The following is a 16,868-nucleotide window of genomic DNA, read 5'->3' as shown; positions in this document are numbered from 1 at the left end:
AAGACACATGTCAATATCAGTCTAACATAACCAAGAAGAAACAAGACTATCATTCTCTCTCTGAGGATACTGTCCTGGCCACCATAAAATTAGTGGACAAGCAGGACAGGAGACAAATAGAAACCAGAGCTCAAGCTACTCAGTCAAAGCAAATGCCAGGGGAAAATGCCAACAGGTAAATATGACTGTATCTCCTATTAAAATGTCCCTGTGCCAAGCACTGGTGGCTCATGCCTGTAATCCTAGCTACTCAGGAGGGTGAGATCTGAGGATTGCAGTTCAAAGCCATCCTGGGCAGGAAAGTCCAGGAGACTCTTACCTCCAATTAACTACCAGAAAACCAGAATTGGTGCTATGGCTCAAAGTGACAGAGTGCTAGGCTTGAGTGAAAAAGCTCAGGGACAGTACCCAGGACCTGAGTTGAAGCCCCCATGCCATGACTGACAAAATAAATGAAAATAAGTAAATTTTTAAAAAATGTTCCCTGTTATGCAGGATTCTAATGCGGGTAGCCTGCTCAGTTAATCAGCAACCCTACACTGACCTTTTCTGCCGTTGTGGTCCATATTTGAGCAGCATTTGATTCAGGCGCCATTAGCAAGCTGTGCAACAGGGCGATTACTTCTGCAGCCATGCTATTTGCCACGTGCCCACTGATGAAAGGTCGGACGGGGTCAGTCCTGCAAGTGTCCACACAAAAGGCTTGTCAATGCCAGTGATGGCCCCAAGTGTGCCATCCAACAGAAATATTCTTTACATACATGAAAAAGTGGAAGGTTTACCTGGCGAGCTCCGAGTTCCGCTCTCGGCAAATGGAAGTTTGGGCAGTTTTCTTCTTGTCACCCGTGGACAGTCCACTCACAGTCTCAGGGTTGATGGCTTCCACAGGTGGCCCGATGCTGACGATGAGGCCTGACTGTGCCCATTTGGTCGCTTTCCGCAGGGCAGCTGCGGCCTCTTCTGTAATGACTTCACAAGAGCCACCCTAGGAGCAGTTTAAGACATTAATTATTCGTTTTGCTTTTCCTAGCTCCATGCCTTTTAAATCTCTTCCCCCATTACCAAAGCAAGTCAGGCTTATTTTAAAAATCCAAGCCTACTATTTTGTATAGGATGTTAAATTCCCATGCATGTATGAGATAACTGTGAATCCTCTAGATTTTGTCTATGCAAATTCGGATTTCCATAATTATAGGTTCTTCTGTATACAGTTATACTTTGCTTTTAGCACTTTTCAGTTTATCATATATTTTCATAGTTGTATTTCATTATTCAAGTATATGAAGGTCATTAACCAATTTGCTATTTATGGGTAGGTGTATTCTATTTTGTTTATTTTTCAAACAAAACTCTGAAGAACATGCTATTTATTTTTGGTTGCTTGAAAAGTCTACTTATGCTCACCTTGACAATAATGGATATTTATATTTTACATCTTTATAAATTGTCCCTAATCCTAAATCTATTATTCTCTTAGTAATCTTTTACCTCTTCATAATATCAAAACTGGTTTATTTTTTTGTTTTTTTTGTCAGTCCTGGGGCTTGAACTCAGGGCCTACGCACCGTCCCTGAGCCTCTTTTGCTCAAGGCTAGCCACTTGAGCCACAACACCACTTCTGGCTTTTACTGAGTAACTTACTGGCGATTAAGAGTCTCATGGACTTTCTTGCTCGGGCTGGCTTCAAACCACGATTCTCAGATCTCAGCATCCTGAGTAGTTAGGATTGCTGTTTGAGCCACTGGGCCCTGGTTTCTCTCTCTTTTTCTCCCCCTCCCTCCCTTCCTTCTTTCTCTTTTTTGAGACAGGGCCTCATTATGTTGCTTAGGCTTTCTTGAACTCATGACCCCCTTTGTCAGTCTCCTGAGAAGTTGGGACTACAGATACCTGTTACCATACCTGGCTGCATTAACTTTTTTAAAAATTTGTCCTGAAAGTCCAGAGCATGGCAAAGGCTCTTTCATCAGCTTTTTTCTCAGCAGGTCCCCTGTGAGGATTACCCACCTTGGTCATGTCTCGATCCATCTTTACGACTTTCTCCATGTTGGCTCCAGTACCGAGTCGGAAGGGACGCCCTTCTGAGCTACTGCAAAGGGGAAGGGAGACAGTGCAAAGCCATGAGGACAATACTAATGGACATGTGCTGCTATGCAACCCAGTCAGGACCAAGCTGTTCTGAGATGCTAAAACTGGCTTTGAAATTCACAGGGGCTAGGGGCATGGCTCAGTGGTAGAATACGGGAAGCTCTGAGTTCAATCTCTAGTACTAAATAACAGTCAATCCACAGAAAGAGACTTCATTTTCCAAAAAAGGAAACAATTTATTATGGCACAATTATAGCACTTTTAGAACCACAAACAACAGCTATTTTTAGTTGTGGTGAAGCTCTAAGAAGCTATGTGAAAATGATGCACACACAAGAGCTGACTAGAGGGGTGCTCTAGAGCCAGCTGCAGGGAGAACCTGATGCAGGAAGTCTCAGCAGGGCTGTGGCAGCAGCATGAAGGATAGCTTCCCTGTCCAGTAACGCCGCTGCCTCTACCGCCCCAACAAGCTCTCCAAATGTCTTTCACCAGATCTGGTCTGTGATTTTGGCAATGCTAAAAAAGTTCCTGGATTACTCTGCCTAAATGTAACCTGCTGTGGCCCTCCACAGGTGAAGCCTTAGCGCCTAGTGCTTCTGGGTACCATCTTGGCTGGCAGTGGATTCATTATGAGGATGACAATAGTGCCAGAGCTCTTGTTCCCCCTCACACAAACACCATGTGCAGGTCTTCCTGGTGCCCCGGACGCCAACAGCAAGGCTTTGTAGGTCTAGAATATATTTGACTAATAATATTTTTGCTTGCTGTTTGTTTTTGTTGCCAGTCCTGAGGCGTGGACTCAGGGCCTGAGCACTGTCCCTGGCTTCTTTTTGCTCAAGGCTACCACTCTGCCACTTGAGCCACAGCGCCACTTCTGCCTTTTTCTATATATGTGGTGCTGAGGAATCGAGCCCAGGGCTTCATGTATACGAGGCGAGCACTTTACCACTAGGCCATATTTCCAGGCCCTTGCTTGCTGTTGAACACTCATATCACTCATATGTTAAGGAATTAAAGCTTTAAAAAAGATTTCTTCCTCCTTGAGCTGGGAATGTGGCTTAGTGGTAAAGTGCTTGCCTAGCATGCATGAAGAAGCTCTGGGTTCGATTCCTCAGTAACATATAAACAGAAAAAGCTAGAAGTGGCATTGTGGCTCAAGTGGTAGAGCGCTAGCCTTGAGCACAGAGAGGCTCAGGGACAGAGCCCAGGCCCTGAGTTTAAGCCCCAGGACCAGCAAAAAAAAAAAAAGGGTTTCCTCTTTCTTTCCTTCCCAATCTGCTGATGGCTGAAGGAGCAACAACTGAAACTCAACTACATGATTCCTTGTCACAGACAGGGTGTGGTGTGAGCACCCTGCACACACAGGCAGCAGTATACCTTAGAGAGGCTTCAAGTTAGGATCAAAGCTTGGGTCAGAGGTCGAGATCTGGGTTCTATGGTGATATGGAAGGCCTGAACCACAGAGGAACCGCCGACATGCAGTATGGCTGTCACTATAGTCACCTTAGCAACGGCTGGAGGACTTCATGGGAGGACTGGTCTTCCCGCTTGTGAATAAAGATGGAGAGCTTGCCATCCACTGCTTCGCTCTCTTCTCCAGGATCCTTATCTCCTTTTAAGGAATTCTTGGGACTGGTTTTTGTTAGTGTGGTGTCAGGTTCAGAAGCAGTTGGGGAAAGAACTGTCTGACATCCTTAAAGTGAAAATCAAAGCTCATTCAGAAAACCTGCAGTACTGCCTGAGCACTACGAGATGCTCAGTCAAGGAAGCCCTCTCACACTTCCTGCCTCCCCTCTCCATCTCCCTCCATCCTAGGACCTGGAAAGGAGCTATGCCACCCTCTGTTCAGGATCTTCTCACCTGGGACCACATAATCTGCCAGCTTGGCCAAGAGCAGGGAAGCAATCTTGGAAGCAGGATCACTAGGATCCTCCTGCTCACTGTTCAGGGAGGGGACAGAATAGCTCCAGGGCGGGAGTTCCACGTTCCCACAGTCCTCCACACTCATCAGAGGCAGGGCCGCTCGACACAGCTGGAGAATGATCAGGACCAGCTTCGGAGATGGCCGCTGGTCAAGCAGCAGGGAAAGGAGCTTGGACACACACGCTGGCTGGCTCAGGATGGCTTTTCCTATGTGGCTCCTGCAAAGGGAGCAAGGAGAGATCACAACCCAGACTGGAAGGGCTGCCGGCAGTCATGTAGAAGAAATTCCTGGATGTCCTTACATGAATGGATTTGGCACTTTTAATTTAATTTTTTTGTTGATCATGAGGCTTGAACTCCGGGCCTGAGTACTGTCCCTGAGCTCTTCAGCTCAAGGCTAGCACTCTACCACTTGAGCCACAGTGCCACTTCTGGTTTTCTGGTGGTTAATTGGAGATTAAGAGTCTCACACAGACTTTCCTGCCTGGGCTGGGTTTGACCCTCCATCCTCAAATCTCAGTCAGCCTCCTGAGTAGCTAGGATTACAGGCGTCAGCCACCAATGCCTGACCCCAGCCAAACATTCGGTTAGCACTCACAACTAATCAGTGATACTCTGACAATTTTCTGATCTATGGTATCACAAGTTGGCATCTTCAATTCAGCGTTTCATGGAGGACCAAACTATACCACTTGATGCTTTTCTGATAGTTATTCCTTTATAATGTGTATGTCAAGGGCAAGGCTGTCACACAACTTCAGGACTTTCCATAGCTGACCTTCTCCCTTCCATCAAGAAGATGTCAGAGAACACACTAGAGCATGAGGACAACCCGGTGTGTCTCAGGTTCACACCATGGGTAATAAACCAACATGGAGCCACTCATGTTTAAGAAGAGAGAATGAAAGGGTGAGTTGATTCCAGGCTCTGAGTCTTGACCTGTTCATGCTGCTTGCTGCTTTGCTGGGGGTGGGAGATGGGTGTTGGATGCTAGCACATCGCTCTCAAGGCTATTGCCAGAAAGGTTCCCTAGAGAACCCTCACATTTAAACACTAAGATTTCATAATTTCATTCTCTATTGCTTTTCTTAAAGTGGCGGGGGGGGGGGGGGGCGAATCAAAAAGGCCTACAATTCGAATGTTTTAAAAAGATAGCCCGCAGCAAAAGGCAGTCCAGTGACCCAAGGGGAAAACAAGCTGCTCTCTAGGCTTTGTGGGTTTCCGAACCTTGAGAGGTCATTGAGGAGGCTCAGGGCGTCCTGCAGAGCATCATTCCCAGCTGCTTGATTGCCACAGCACTCGGTTGCTCGGGCAAGATGATTGGTAAGGAGGCTAGACACCTGACGGGCCAGGCCCGAGTGCACAGCCTCTGTGGAGCCACCTTCAGAGTTAAAGAAAAGGAAGAGGACAGACAGTAAGTATCTATGGAGGCCACAGTCTTCTCCCTTTGGCCTTTCTGCATGAAAGCCTCCCCTAGACTCATCTCTTCTTTATTGTTGTTGTTGTGCCAGTATTGGGGCTTGAACTCATGGCCTTTGCTCTCTTGCTTAGCCTTTTCTGCTTATGGCGAGTACTCTACCACTTAAACCATGCTTCCACTTATGGCTTTTTCCACTTAACTAAAGATAAGAGTCTTAGATTTGTTTGCCTAGGTTGGCACCAAATGGTGATCCTCAGATCTCAGGCTTTTTTTTTTTTTTTTTTTTTGCTAGTCCTAGGGCTTGAACTCAGGGCCTGGGCTCTGTCCCTGAGTTTCTTTTTGCTCAAGGCTAGCACTCTACCACTTGGGCCACAGCGCGACTTCCAGCTTTTTCTGTTTTTTTTTGTTTGTTTTGATTTTTTTCTGATATTGAGGAATTGAACCCAGGGCTTCAAGCATGCTAGGCAAGCACTTTACCACTAAGCCACATTCCCAGCCCCACAGATCTCAGCCTCTTGAGTAGCTAGGATTACAAGTGTGAGTCATCAGTGCCCAGCTATGACATTTCAAAAATAAAATAAAAACAAAAGGGCTGAGGGCATAGCTCAGTGGTAGAGCATTGCCTATTATGTATGAGGCTTTGGGTTTATTCCTCATCTAAGGAGAAGGGAAGAGAGGGGAAGAGAGAGAAGGGGAGGAAATATGTGACTGCACAATCATTTCCTAAAAATATGTATGTGGAAACTGTTAGCAGTGTTGAGCAGGAGATAAAGAAACTGACTTCTCAGTTTTCTGAGGCTTTGTCCTCCTCTAGAAAGCTTAGACACAGTGCCACAGACACTGTGAGGTTTTGCAGAGCCACACTGATGGCAAGGCCCTTGTGACATGGTCCTCTGGTGAAGCCTATCTGAGTAAGTACAGCATAGCCTTTCCCTGCCCAGCACAAACACGTCAAGGCCTGCCGTGCCAATGCAAGTGTTAGCGAAGAGTCCACTCCTCACCTTCCTCTTTCTCCCACTCCACACAGCGGTTGGCTAGCACCTGGAAGGCAGCCCATGCCATGGTGGCCACCTTTTGCTTCTTGGTCTGCTTCTCGCTGGAGCTGGACTCAGTCTGACTGCTCAGGCTGCACAGTCGGTCCATGAGCTGCACAAGGCCGCTGCGGACCAGGCACTTCTCTTCGCTCCTGCCAAATGGGCACAGCACAGATGAAAGAACACAACTGGACAGTCCAGGGACAACTGTCAGGAAGATATGAATTATTACCTTGATCTACAACTGAAGATACTGCCACATGCAAATAACATAACTGTTTTGTTTCTTTTTTCTTCTTGTTCTTGCTTGGCAGGTATTCTGCTGCTAAGCCATACCCCCAGCTCTTGTTTTGCATTGGTGATTTCTGAGATCGTTTTGCCTTCTGCCCAGGCACTTGCCTGGACTCCTCCTATTTTTGCTTCTGGTAATAGCTAGGATGACAGGCATGTGCCACCACATCCAGCTTCTTCTACTGAGGTGGAATCTCAAGGAGATTACCGCCCAGGCTAACTCAGAACCCTGATGCTTTTGATCCCAGTTTCCTATGTTGCTGGGATGGCAGGCACTCACGACCAAACTGAGTTATTGGTTGAGAAGGGGCCTTGGGAATTTATTTCCCAGACTGACCTCAAACCTCAATCATCTCAATCTTAGTATCTCAAGTAGCTAGGATTACAGGTGTGAACCTCGGGCTTCTTATAATGATGATTTCCTTTATATACAAAGACCCTCAACTTCTGGCTGTTCACATAATACAGCAAATGTTTCCATGATAGAAAAATTATCATAAGATATGATGGGAGTCATTAAAGAATGATTCCACGAGTGCCTTACAACTCAAACTAGAAATTAACATGACCATCCATGACTATACAGAAATTTCCACCAAATATGTAAGAAACCTCCTGGGGAGTTTTCTTTGAGGAGGCATCTCCTAAGATTTCTTTGACCCTCCTCATCTTCACAGTTCAGTACAATCTTATCAGCAGAATTTGGCCACCAATAAGCCACTTATGTAAGAACTTTAGTTGCCTGACGAGTAAAACTTAGTAAAGTGAGTACTGGATCATAAAGGAAAATTTCAATTTTATACACATCAGCAGGAAAATGTAACATATATGGGAAAGGCCATGTTCGCACTCACCTGGTATAAGGAATGGTACATAAGAGTCCAATGCTGTTGGCACATGCAATAGGATAACGGGCACACAGAGATACAACCGAGGTCATGGTCTCACCAAAGGCTTCTTGAACCTGCTCCACCATCCCACCACAGGTGAGCTCTTCAATTCTGTGAAACACAAACCAAAGTGTAGGCCTCCTGAGCATGTCCATGACATGGATTGCGATGAGAGGAACAGAAGAGTTCCTTTGAGAAGCCAAGCCCATCAGGATGGACCCCACACTGAAGGGACACCAGAGCACACCAAGCTCAGTGTCATAAACTACAGACCACACCAGACCATCGGGCAGGGAGTCCACACATGCCTGGAGCAGTCCACGTTCAAAAACCAAGTCCGGTGGGGCTGGGGATATGGCCTAGTGGCAAGAGTGCTTGCCTTGTACACATGAGGCCCTGGGTTCAATTACCCAGCACCACATATACAGAAAATGGCCAGAAGTGGCGCTGTGGCTCAAGTGGCAGAGTGCTAGCCTTGAGCAAAAAGAAGCCAGGGACAGTGCTCAGGCCCTGAGTCCAAGCCCCAGGACTGGCCAAAAACAAAAAAACAAAAACAAAAACAAAAAAAACCAAGTCCGGGAAACCCTAGCTTAGGGGAAGTTAAACAGGGTTCTGCACTGTAGGACTTTTCACAGCATGTTTCTGGTTTTTTGGCTTTTAATTTTTTTTCAGCCTATGTTTGGTAAGGCTAATAATGGACACTGTGTTTCTTTTTTTGCCAGTCCTGGGGCTTGGACTCAGGGCCTGAACACTGTCCCTGGCTTCTTTATGCTCAAGGCTAGCACTCTACTTTTGAGCCACAGCGCCACTTCCGGCTTTTTCTGTTTATGTGGTGCTGAGGAATCAAACTCAGGGCTTCATGCGTGCTAGGCAAGCATTCTACCACTAAGCCATATTTCCAGCCCTGGACACAGTGTTTCTAACAACAATGTTTAGGAAATCATTCATTTGGACACAGATACAATACTCCTCAGAACAATGAATACTGTAATCACAGATGCATTAATGAGAAAACCAAGGCCCAAATAAATTAGCTAATGTACTTCTTAAGTTCATGCTCCAATTATTAGTGGGTGGCGTCCAAGAGCCCAGTTGATATGAATAAGACTTTTGCAGTGTAAAAACACAACACAGGGCTGATTCTATAGCAATGAATATTAACTGGGAATAGAAACTCAAGGACTTGCAATATAATATTTTTTAACAGCAAAAGTAAAATTGAGGCAAGGTTAAAAAACAGGGGATTGGGGGCTGGGGATATGGCCTAGTGGCGAGAGAGCTTGCCTCGTATACATGAGGCCCTGGGTTCGATTCCCCAGCACCACATATACAGAAAACAGCCAGAAGTGGCGCTGTGGCTCAAGTGGCAGAGTGCTAGCCTTGAGCAAAAAGGAAGCCAGGGACAGTGCTCAGGCCCTGAGTCCAAGGCCCAGGACTGGCCAAAAAACAACAACAACAAAAACAACAACAGGGGATTGGACCCTACATTATGCAACTAAAACCAAACAACTACTCAACATATAAAGGTCAAAAATTGACCTCTCAGTGGATCACAATAGCTCAAAAGCTATATATGTACATTCAAATAAGACTATTGTCAACATACTGTCTATTGTAGACATTACATTTAAAGACCTAGGCAAATTTTCTTTGGCGTAGGCCACGTGGCTACTGTATATGTTCTTGGTACACTGTGTATTGTATATATGTCTACCTGACCTAGGGAAGGGAAAGAAAAACACGGTGTAAGATAGCACAAGAAATGTACATACTGCCCTACTATGTAACTGTACCCCTTTTGCACAACACCTTGTCAAAAAAAATTTGTTTAATAAATAAATTTAAAAAAAAACAAAAAACAGGGGATTGGTTAAGGAGTGAAATCCTTCTTGAGGAGTGGGTGGATGAAGCAACACAGAAACAACTGACCTGGGTCCTCCCTGGAGGACCATTGTCACTGGCCCCACCAGGTGAGTCACTCCCCCAACCCGCACGGCAGCCGTCAGCAACTCCCGCATGTGCACCAGGGCCTGCTTGCGTGTGTTTCCCCGCCGCCACCTTGTCTGTGCAGCCAGAAGAAAGCTGCTGCTGGACACCTGAAATGCATGAAGAGGAAGCTCCGGACTCTGCAGATGGCCACAGCCCCGCCATGCCATTCCTCAGAGGGCTGCAAAACGTCACCTACTGCCTGGTCAGGGTTGGTGCCAATGAAAGCGAAGAGCTGCCCCAGCAGGACACTGTAGGTGGGCTTGTCCCTGCTGTCCTCGATCGCGAGTGACTGCAGGAGTGTGAAGGAGCTGCTGCGGTGGCTGGTCCCATGGCGACGCCTACAGGAAAATGAAAAAAAGCAGTAGACCAGCCAGACAAGAACCACACTTGGGGAATTGGTTTGGACAAGTGCATTCTTCTACCTGTGAGGATCCAACCTTGGCCCACTGGTCATTTACCTCTGATTGGCTCTGGTGAATTCTAGATCTTCATTTCCAATCATTTCTAGGTCAGAAGGAGCAGACATGCTGCGAAGAAAAGCTGGCTGTCGGACAGCATGAGATATCACTTTAGTTTCAGAAGCTGATTTACAAGCTGGAAGAAAAACAAATATAAGTTAACATTTCCACTACTGAATTGTTTTGTTGTTGTGTGCATGATGGAGATCGAACCCAGGGTCTTGTGTATGCTAGACAAGTGCTCCATAACTGAGTTCTACCTCGGCCCTCTGTTCCTGAACTCATAGCAACAGCAAAACTTAAGAGAATTAACTATCAAACAGAATGGATTTTTGCTTTCTGTCAGGGTCAGCCACTAATCCAGCAAGCACAGCATCCTGGTAAATTTAAGGCTAAATTTTTGAACCCAATTATCAAGTTTAAATTAGTTTAGCTAGAAAAATTAAAATCATTTGCCTAATTGGTCTTCCAACAGAAAGCTGAAAAATTAATCTCATAACTGTGTTCACTTCAAAATAAACATTCTAAAAAGTAAAAGAGGACACAGAATAATTTCTGGAAAGACAAGTTTCTTAATTCACAGAAATCCAAAGCCATTTTACCAGGTTGGCCTTTGTCTCCCTTTAATCTTAGATTTGTTTGGCTCCCTCATGGCAATCTGGTGATGGTTCTGTGACTAGAGCTGGTAGAGCAAGTATCCACCTTGAGCTGGAATGTGAGTGGCCCTTCCTGTTAGATGTTTATTAAGGGAAATCATTTTATAAAAGAATACTAAAATGGAAGTCAGGTACTAGTGGCCCATGTTTATACTCCTAGCTACTTAAGAGACTGGGATCTGATGGTCAAGCCAGCTAAGCACACAAATCTGGGAGACTCTTATTTCTAATTAACGACAAGGAACTGGAAATGGAAGTATGGCTTAATTGGCAGAGCACCAGCCTTGAGTGAAAAGGCAACCAATAAGAAAAGGCCCCAAGTTCAAGCCCCAGTACTGGCACAAAAACAAACAAAAACTTGTGAGCTATGTCCAGTATTTAGGATCAATCTTAGGCAAGAAGACTCATTGATTCATTGAGATACACATTTCTAACAATTAAAATATGACCAAGAGCCATAAAGCCTGGTAACTTAGGTGGTGGCCAGCGTGAGTTATGGCTATTGGTAAAGAGAGAAGGCAAAAGCCCTGGTGCACAGATCGAGGTGGGAGAGGTGTGAAAAGGAAGCAAAAATCAAATTGTTCTGCAGGTGTACAGTTGAGAAACAGAGTAACAGGTAGCTGATCAAAGGACATCCACAAATACACCAATACATGCAAACCCAAGACTACAGTTCAGTAAAGAAAATCCTCCTCATCTACCAGCTCTCTATACACAAGCCCCTTCTACATTCTCAGTTATTTATCCTAAGGGGGAGGGAGTTAGCCCATGATTCAGTAAAGCACATACTACAGTGGGAATGCTTTCCTGAAATTCTTCTATTTGATCTGCTTCTTACTACTTTAGTTGGGGGTCTGAGAGAAACAAAGCATCCATACACTTTTGCATCCAAGGAGAGTTTTAGAGAGTTACATTTAGTTAAAGGTGCAACTGAAAAGGCTTTATCTTTGCTACCTGCACTGATTACTGTGCTAAATTTAGGCAGCTAGCTATGGTCCATTCAGATGATGAAGTGTTTGGGAGAGGATTGAGTGCCCTGCTATAGTTAAATATTATTTTTGGTCCTTCTCTTAGTGATCATCTAAAACATCAGCTGATGAGCCTTTCCAAGAGACTAATGGATAAGAAGTTCAAGGAGCCCATCACTAGCACATTGCAGAAGCTTGAGCAGCACAGTGGGATGCAAGCCTTACAATCATCAAATCCAAAATTCCAATATATTGCTCTATATGTTGTTGACTAAGGGAAACTGCTTCTTTCTTACAGATGTCACACACTGACTACATGTACATATAGAAAGTTTATTCAGTTCAGCTTATTCCTTCATAGACTATATCCACAATTGATTAGCTGTTGAATCAAGGGGAGTGTAGGTAGTCCAGCCAAATCATAGGTAAATATTATTTGTCAACAAAAAAAAGACAGGTAATAGGGCTGGGAATATAGCCTAGTGGCAAGAGTGCTTGCCTCCTACACATGAAGCTCTTGGTTCGATTCCCCAGCACCACATATATGAAAAACGGCCAGAAGGGGTGCTGTGGCTCAGGTGGCAGAGTGCTAGCCTTGAGCGGGAAGAAGCCAGGGACAGTGCTCAGGCCCTGAGTCCAAGGCCCAGGACTGGCAAAAAAAAAAAAAAAAAAAAAAAAAAAAAAAAGACAGGTAATAATGGAAAGCTATTAAAAAGAACTTCTGTAACAGTACAACTTTGTAGATATTTTTGCTCATTTTTACTATAATATGAAAAACAATTATTGAATTTATAAGATCAGGGGGCTGGGAATGTGGCTTAGTGGTGGAGTGCTTGCCTAGCATGCATGAAGCCCTGGATTTGATTGCTCAGTACCACATAAACAGAAAAAGCCATAAATGACATGGTGGCTCAAGTGGTAGAGTACTAGCCCTGAGCAAAAGGAAGCCAGGGACAATGTTTAGGCCCTGAGTTTAAAGCCCCCAGGATTGGCCCAAAAAAAAAAAATTATAAGATCAGATACATTTGTATTTATTTTTTAGTACATTTTTATTTAAAATACCTCTTTGCCAATCTTTTTGTAGCTGTGTACTTATTTCTATCCATTATTCTTGGGGATGGGAATATGGCCTAGTGGTAAAGTATTCGCCTCTATCCATTATCCTTTTGGCTATTTCTTCATTTTTGTATTTTTCACAGCTAGAGAAATTTAAAATGAAGATAAGCATTTGGGAACTCACTATTAGTTTTTTCTAAATATGTATCTTATACTGTAAAATGACTGGAACGATTTCATTCCAGAGAACTCTAGTTTAGGAAATTTGTTTTAAATATTCAAATTCTATTATAGTTGTGTTGTTTTTTACAACTTGTTAAAATTGCTTAAACTTTAGGTGTTAATTGCATGTTATCTTTGAATTTCACAGCCTGAAAATGTTGACGTGCATACAACAATATTGAGAAATTACAATCTTTGTTGTTGTTGTTAGTTGTGGGGCCTGAACTCTGGGCTTGGGTGCTTTCCTTGAGCTCTTCAGCTCAAGGCTAGCACTCTACCACTTGAGCCACAGTGCCACTTCTAGTTTTCTGGTGGTTAACTGGAGGTAAGAGTCTCACGGACTTTCCTGCTCGGGTTGGCTTTGAACTGTGATCCTCAGATCTCAGCCTCTTGAGTAGCTTGGATTACAGGTGTGAACCACCAGTGCCTGGCAGAAATTACAATCTTAATATTCATAAAAATAAAATATGACTAACAGTCAATTCACAAAAACTTGTGCAGAAGGTTCCACATAGCTTCTACAGAGGAAATGGTGCATTGCAAGACTTTCACGTTGGCTAATTGTTTATGCTACTGTGAGATATTATATAGTATTGGAAAAACTATGAAGAACACAGGGGCATGGTGTGTGCTAACATATGCCATTGGGCTTCCAGAGGCAGGCCAGAAGTGCTACTGAGGCTTGGGTGACTCAGAAACCACCACAGGAATCCAAGTACTTCGTGACCAGAGAAAGTAAGCGATAAAGAGAGACATGTTCACAGGTTCTCCCCCCATACTTTTTGGTAGTAGGTTTTAACTCAGAGCCACACACTGACAAGACAGGAATTCTATCGCTTGAGCCATGTCCTCAGTCCATTTTGCTTTATTATTTTTAGCATCAGATCTCTCCTCCATGTCTGGGCGAGCTAGAACTGTGATCCTCCTGTTTATGCTTCCAGGTGGCTGGGATGACAGCCACTGGTTGAGATGAGATCTCACTGTTTCCCCAGCGGGCCTCAACCCTGATTGATTCCCCCAGTTGCCATTTCTTGGGTAGCTCCAGTTACAGGTATGAGCCACTGAAACTGGCCCAGGAGCCAATTCTAGTTAGTAGTCTGTTTGATGAAGAGAATCAGCCCAGAAGCCCACAAAACCTCTGGAAGCAGTACCTGGTGTCTCCGCAGGGGTCCCTGAGAAGCTCCTGGCGAGGCCTGTCTGGGCTGCAATGGTGACATGCAGCAGCAGCTCAGCGCGGTTCATCAGACTCCTCACCAGGGCCTTTGTTTTGGCCAGTGGGTGTGAGGGCTTCTGAGTAAGAGAATTCACTTCCTGCAGAAACTTCTCCCTATAAAGAAACACTGATTATATTTACTTGTCCTTATACTTGCCAAAACCAATTTTTTTAAAAATGACACAGGATAGAAGGTAGAGAGAAATTAAGGCAGAGAATCCTAATAAACTTCATCGACTAAGGGGAGTAGAGTTAGAATCTCTGGCTAGTTTTAGCTCCTTTTCTGTTTCAAATGCCTATGCTACCTTTTGAAGATTTAAACCAAAGCTTCCAATTTACCACATGAGTTTCAACTCAAATATCTCATGACAGCACATTTAAAAAGACTTACAGAGCCTTAACAGTTAATAACATCACCAACCTGAGTGATAGGACCATGTTTTCAAGATCATTTCCATCAAAGGAGACTTCCTTCATTGAACACAAAAGTTCTAGTTCTTTCATTTTGTTCTAAAGAAGGAAAAATCAAGAAAAGATGGTATGCAGAGTCTATGGAAATCAAGCTTCACTAAATATTTGTTAAAATGAATAGAAAATGTGAAGGGACAACCATTACCTTTGGGTCACTACAGGTATACTGAAAGCATACTTTGCAAGTTATTATTTGTGGGGGTATGTGTGTGCATATTGTGCCTTACTGGGGAGATGGAACCCAGGGCCTTGCTCAGTGTGTTTTTTCACTATGTAGCTAGGGCTGGACTCAGGATCCAGTTCTCCTGCCCCACCTTCCTTTGCCTCCCTCCCAAATGCTGCAATTATAATGTTAATTTCCACATGTCCCTGTTGCTGGCCTTTCCCCAATTTACTTTCTGTAGACAGAATCTCAGCACATTGTTCCATTCTCATGGGTTACTAGGCAGCCTCCCGCAATCCCACCTCATTACACAGGCTAGCTAACATATGGCTATTTTCCCTCTCATCTTTTTTCCCCCATATTGTTTTTTGCCAGTTCTGGGGCTTAGACTCAGGGCCTAGGCACTGTCCCTGGCTTCTTTTTGCTCAAGACTAGCACTCTACCTCTTGAGCCACAGCGCCACTTCTGGCTCTTTTTCTGTTTATGTGGTGCTGAGGAATTGAACTCAGGGCTTCGTGCATCCGATGCAAGCACTCTACTGCTAAGGTACATTCTCAGCCCCTTGTTTAATATTTTGATGATTATAAATGCATGGTCTACTTTCTTATGCTATCTTTGGATTTGATAGTTCTATCTAATTTTTTCTTCCTTAAGGCTTGATAGCAAAACTCAACATAAAATACTGATAAATTTTTTAAGCTTTATTAAATTTTGCTCAGTTAAGAACAGATATTTGTATAGACATGTGGGTGTACTCTATTTTCATTTAATTCTTTTAAAGAACAGGCATGGTATTAAGTGCACAACATTTCAGGAAGAGACATTACCTTATCTTGGCTCCTGTAGCATACACACATACACACAATGGCTTTGCTCTATAAACAGCACCGCCCCCATGGGGAGCCCTGGACCTGGCTCACCTCATTAAAATGGTAATCATAAAAGAAAGGCATGTTGTTCTCTAGTCTCCCCTGAATGGCATCTTCAACCTCACTTTGCCACTTCTGTTCCAGTTCTGCAACGCTCTAAGAAACAAAACAAAACAAAACAAACAAACAAAAACAGTCTCTGATCAGATGCAAAATGAAAACAAGGGCAACTGATAAATTCTTATGTGTTTAAAAAATTCTTATGCAATTTAAAAAAGACTTAGATCATGGTTTAAACTTATTGTTGGGTTTGAGGAACTGGGGGTTGCATCCAAGACCTCACACTTGCTAGGCAATCGCTCTACCACTTGAGCTATATCCCCAGCCAGCTCTTTTGTTTTGATTTTGTTTGTGAAATAGGATCTTACTAACTGTATAGGCTAGCCTCAAACTCAAGTCTTCCTGCTTCTGTCTGCCAAGTAGCTGCAATTACAGAGCCAGCTTTGTTTTAAACTTCTCCAATTTTCCAGAGAGAAATGATTTCCAACAGTTACAAGACATGTAGAAATGTCTTAGCTTGCACTCACCTGTAGCTGTCTCTCCATGGCATTGAGCTTCTTAAAGGTCTCTCCCATAATTTTACACAATAAATCATATTCCTCTGCATGTTCTTCTTGATATTGGAAATTGATTAGAGACTGCAGTGCATCAACCAAGTTCAAGTGCTTAATAACACATGACACCACCATCTCCTCCATCACGTCCGGCTGAATCACTTCTCTGCATGACAGTGGAAACCCGTTAGGCGGCCAACCTTTCAATGTATCAACACTGAGCTGGTTAAGCTGAAAAGTGCAGGCTTTGGCCTTAATGTCTTAAAGAACCACCACACTGCCTCTACTACACTACTGTAAGAATGTGAACACTGTAGGTGGCAAATAATTCACTATATTCACTTGAGAACTCTGTGTGTGTGTGTGCGCGCACACGCACACCAGTTCTGAAGCTTGAACTCAGGAGGCCTTGGTGGTATCACTGAGCATTTTTGGTCAAGTCTAGTGTTCTACCACTATAGACACAGCTCCACTTCCAGATTTTTTGGTAGTTAATTAGAGATAAGAGTTTCACAGGCTTTCCTGCCTAGCTGGCTTTGTATTGCA

General features: G+C 44.0%; 1 protein-coding gene and 1 pseudogene across 1 annotated transcript in view; one reads left to right on the top strand and one right to left on the bottom strand.

Annotated features, from left to right (window-relative positions):
* Hectd4 (HECT domain E3 ubiquitin protein ligase 4) overlaps positions 1–16,868 on the bottom strand; it is a 124,434-nt gene that overhangs the window by 36,978 nt on the left and 70,588 nt on the right. The window contains 15 exon segments of the mRNA XM_048342915.1: positions 545–680; positions 783–985; positions 2,005–2,086; positions 3,589–3,778; positions 3,946–4,226; positions 5,236–5,389; positions 6,430–6,614; positions 7,608–7,754; positions 9,573–9,739; positions 9,829–9,970; positions 10,091–10,226; positions 14,144–14,319; positions 14,627–14,715; positions 15,760–15,864; positions 16,296–16,488. Coding sequence (XP_048198872.1) covers positions 545–680; positions 783–985; positions 2,005–2,086; positions 3,589–3,778; positions 3,946–4,226; positions 5,236–5,389; positions 6,430–6,614; positions 7,608–7,754; positions 9,573–9,739; positions 9,829–9,970; positions 10,091–10,226; positions 14,144–14,319; positions 14,627–14,715; positions 15,760–15,864; positions 16,296–16,488 — 2,386 coding nt within the window.
* On the top strand, positions 10,656–12,158 carry LOC125349105 (annotated as a pseudogene).

Source organism: Perognathus longimembris, chromosome 3, assembly GCF_023159225.1.
Source record: "Perognathus longimembris pacificus isolate PPM17 chromosome 3, ASM2315922v1, whole genome shotgun sequence".
In the NCBI taxonomy this organism is placed as follows: domain Eukaryota; kingdom Metazoa; phylum Chordata; class Mammalia; order Rodentia; family Heteromyidae; genus Perognathus; species Perognathus longimembris.
The sequence above is the reverse complement of the archived record's forward strand: the minus strand, read 5'-3'. Positions and strand labels throughout refer to the sequence as shown.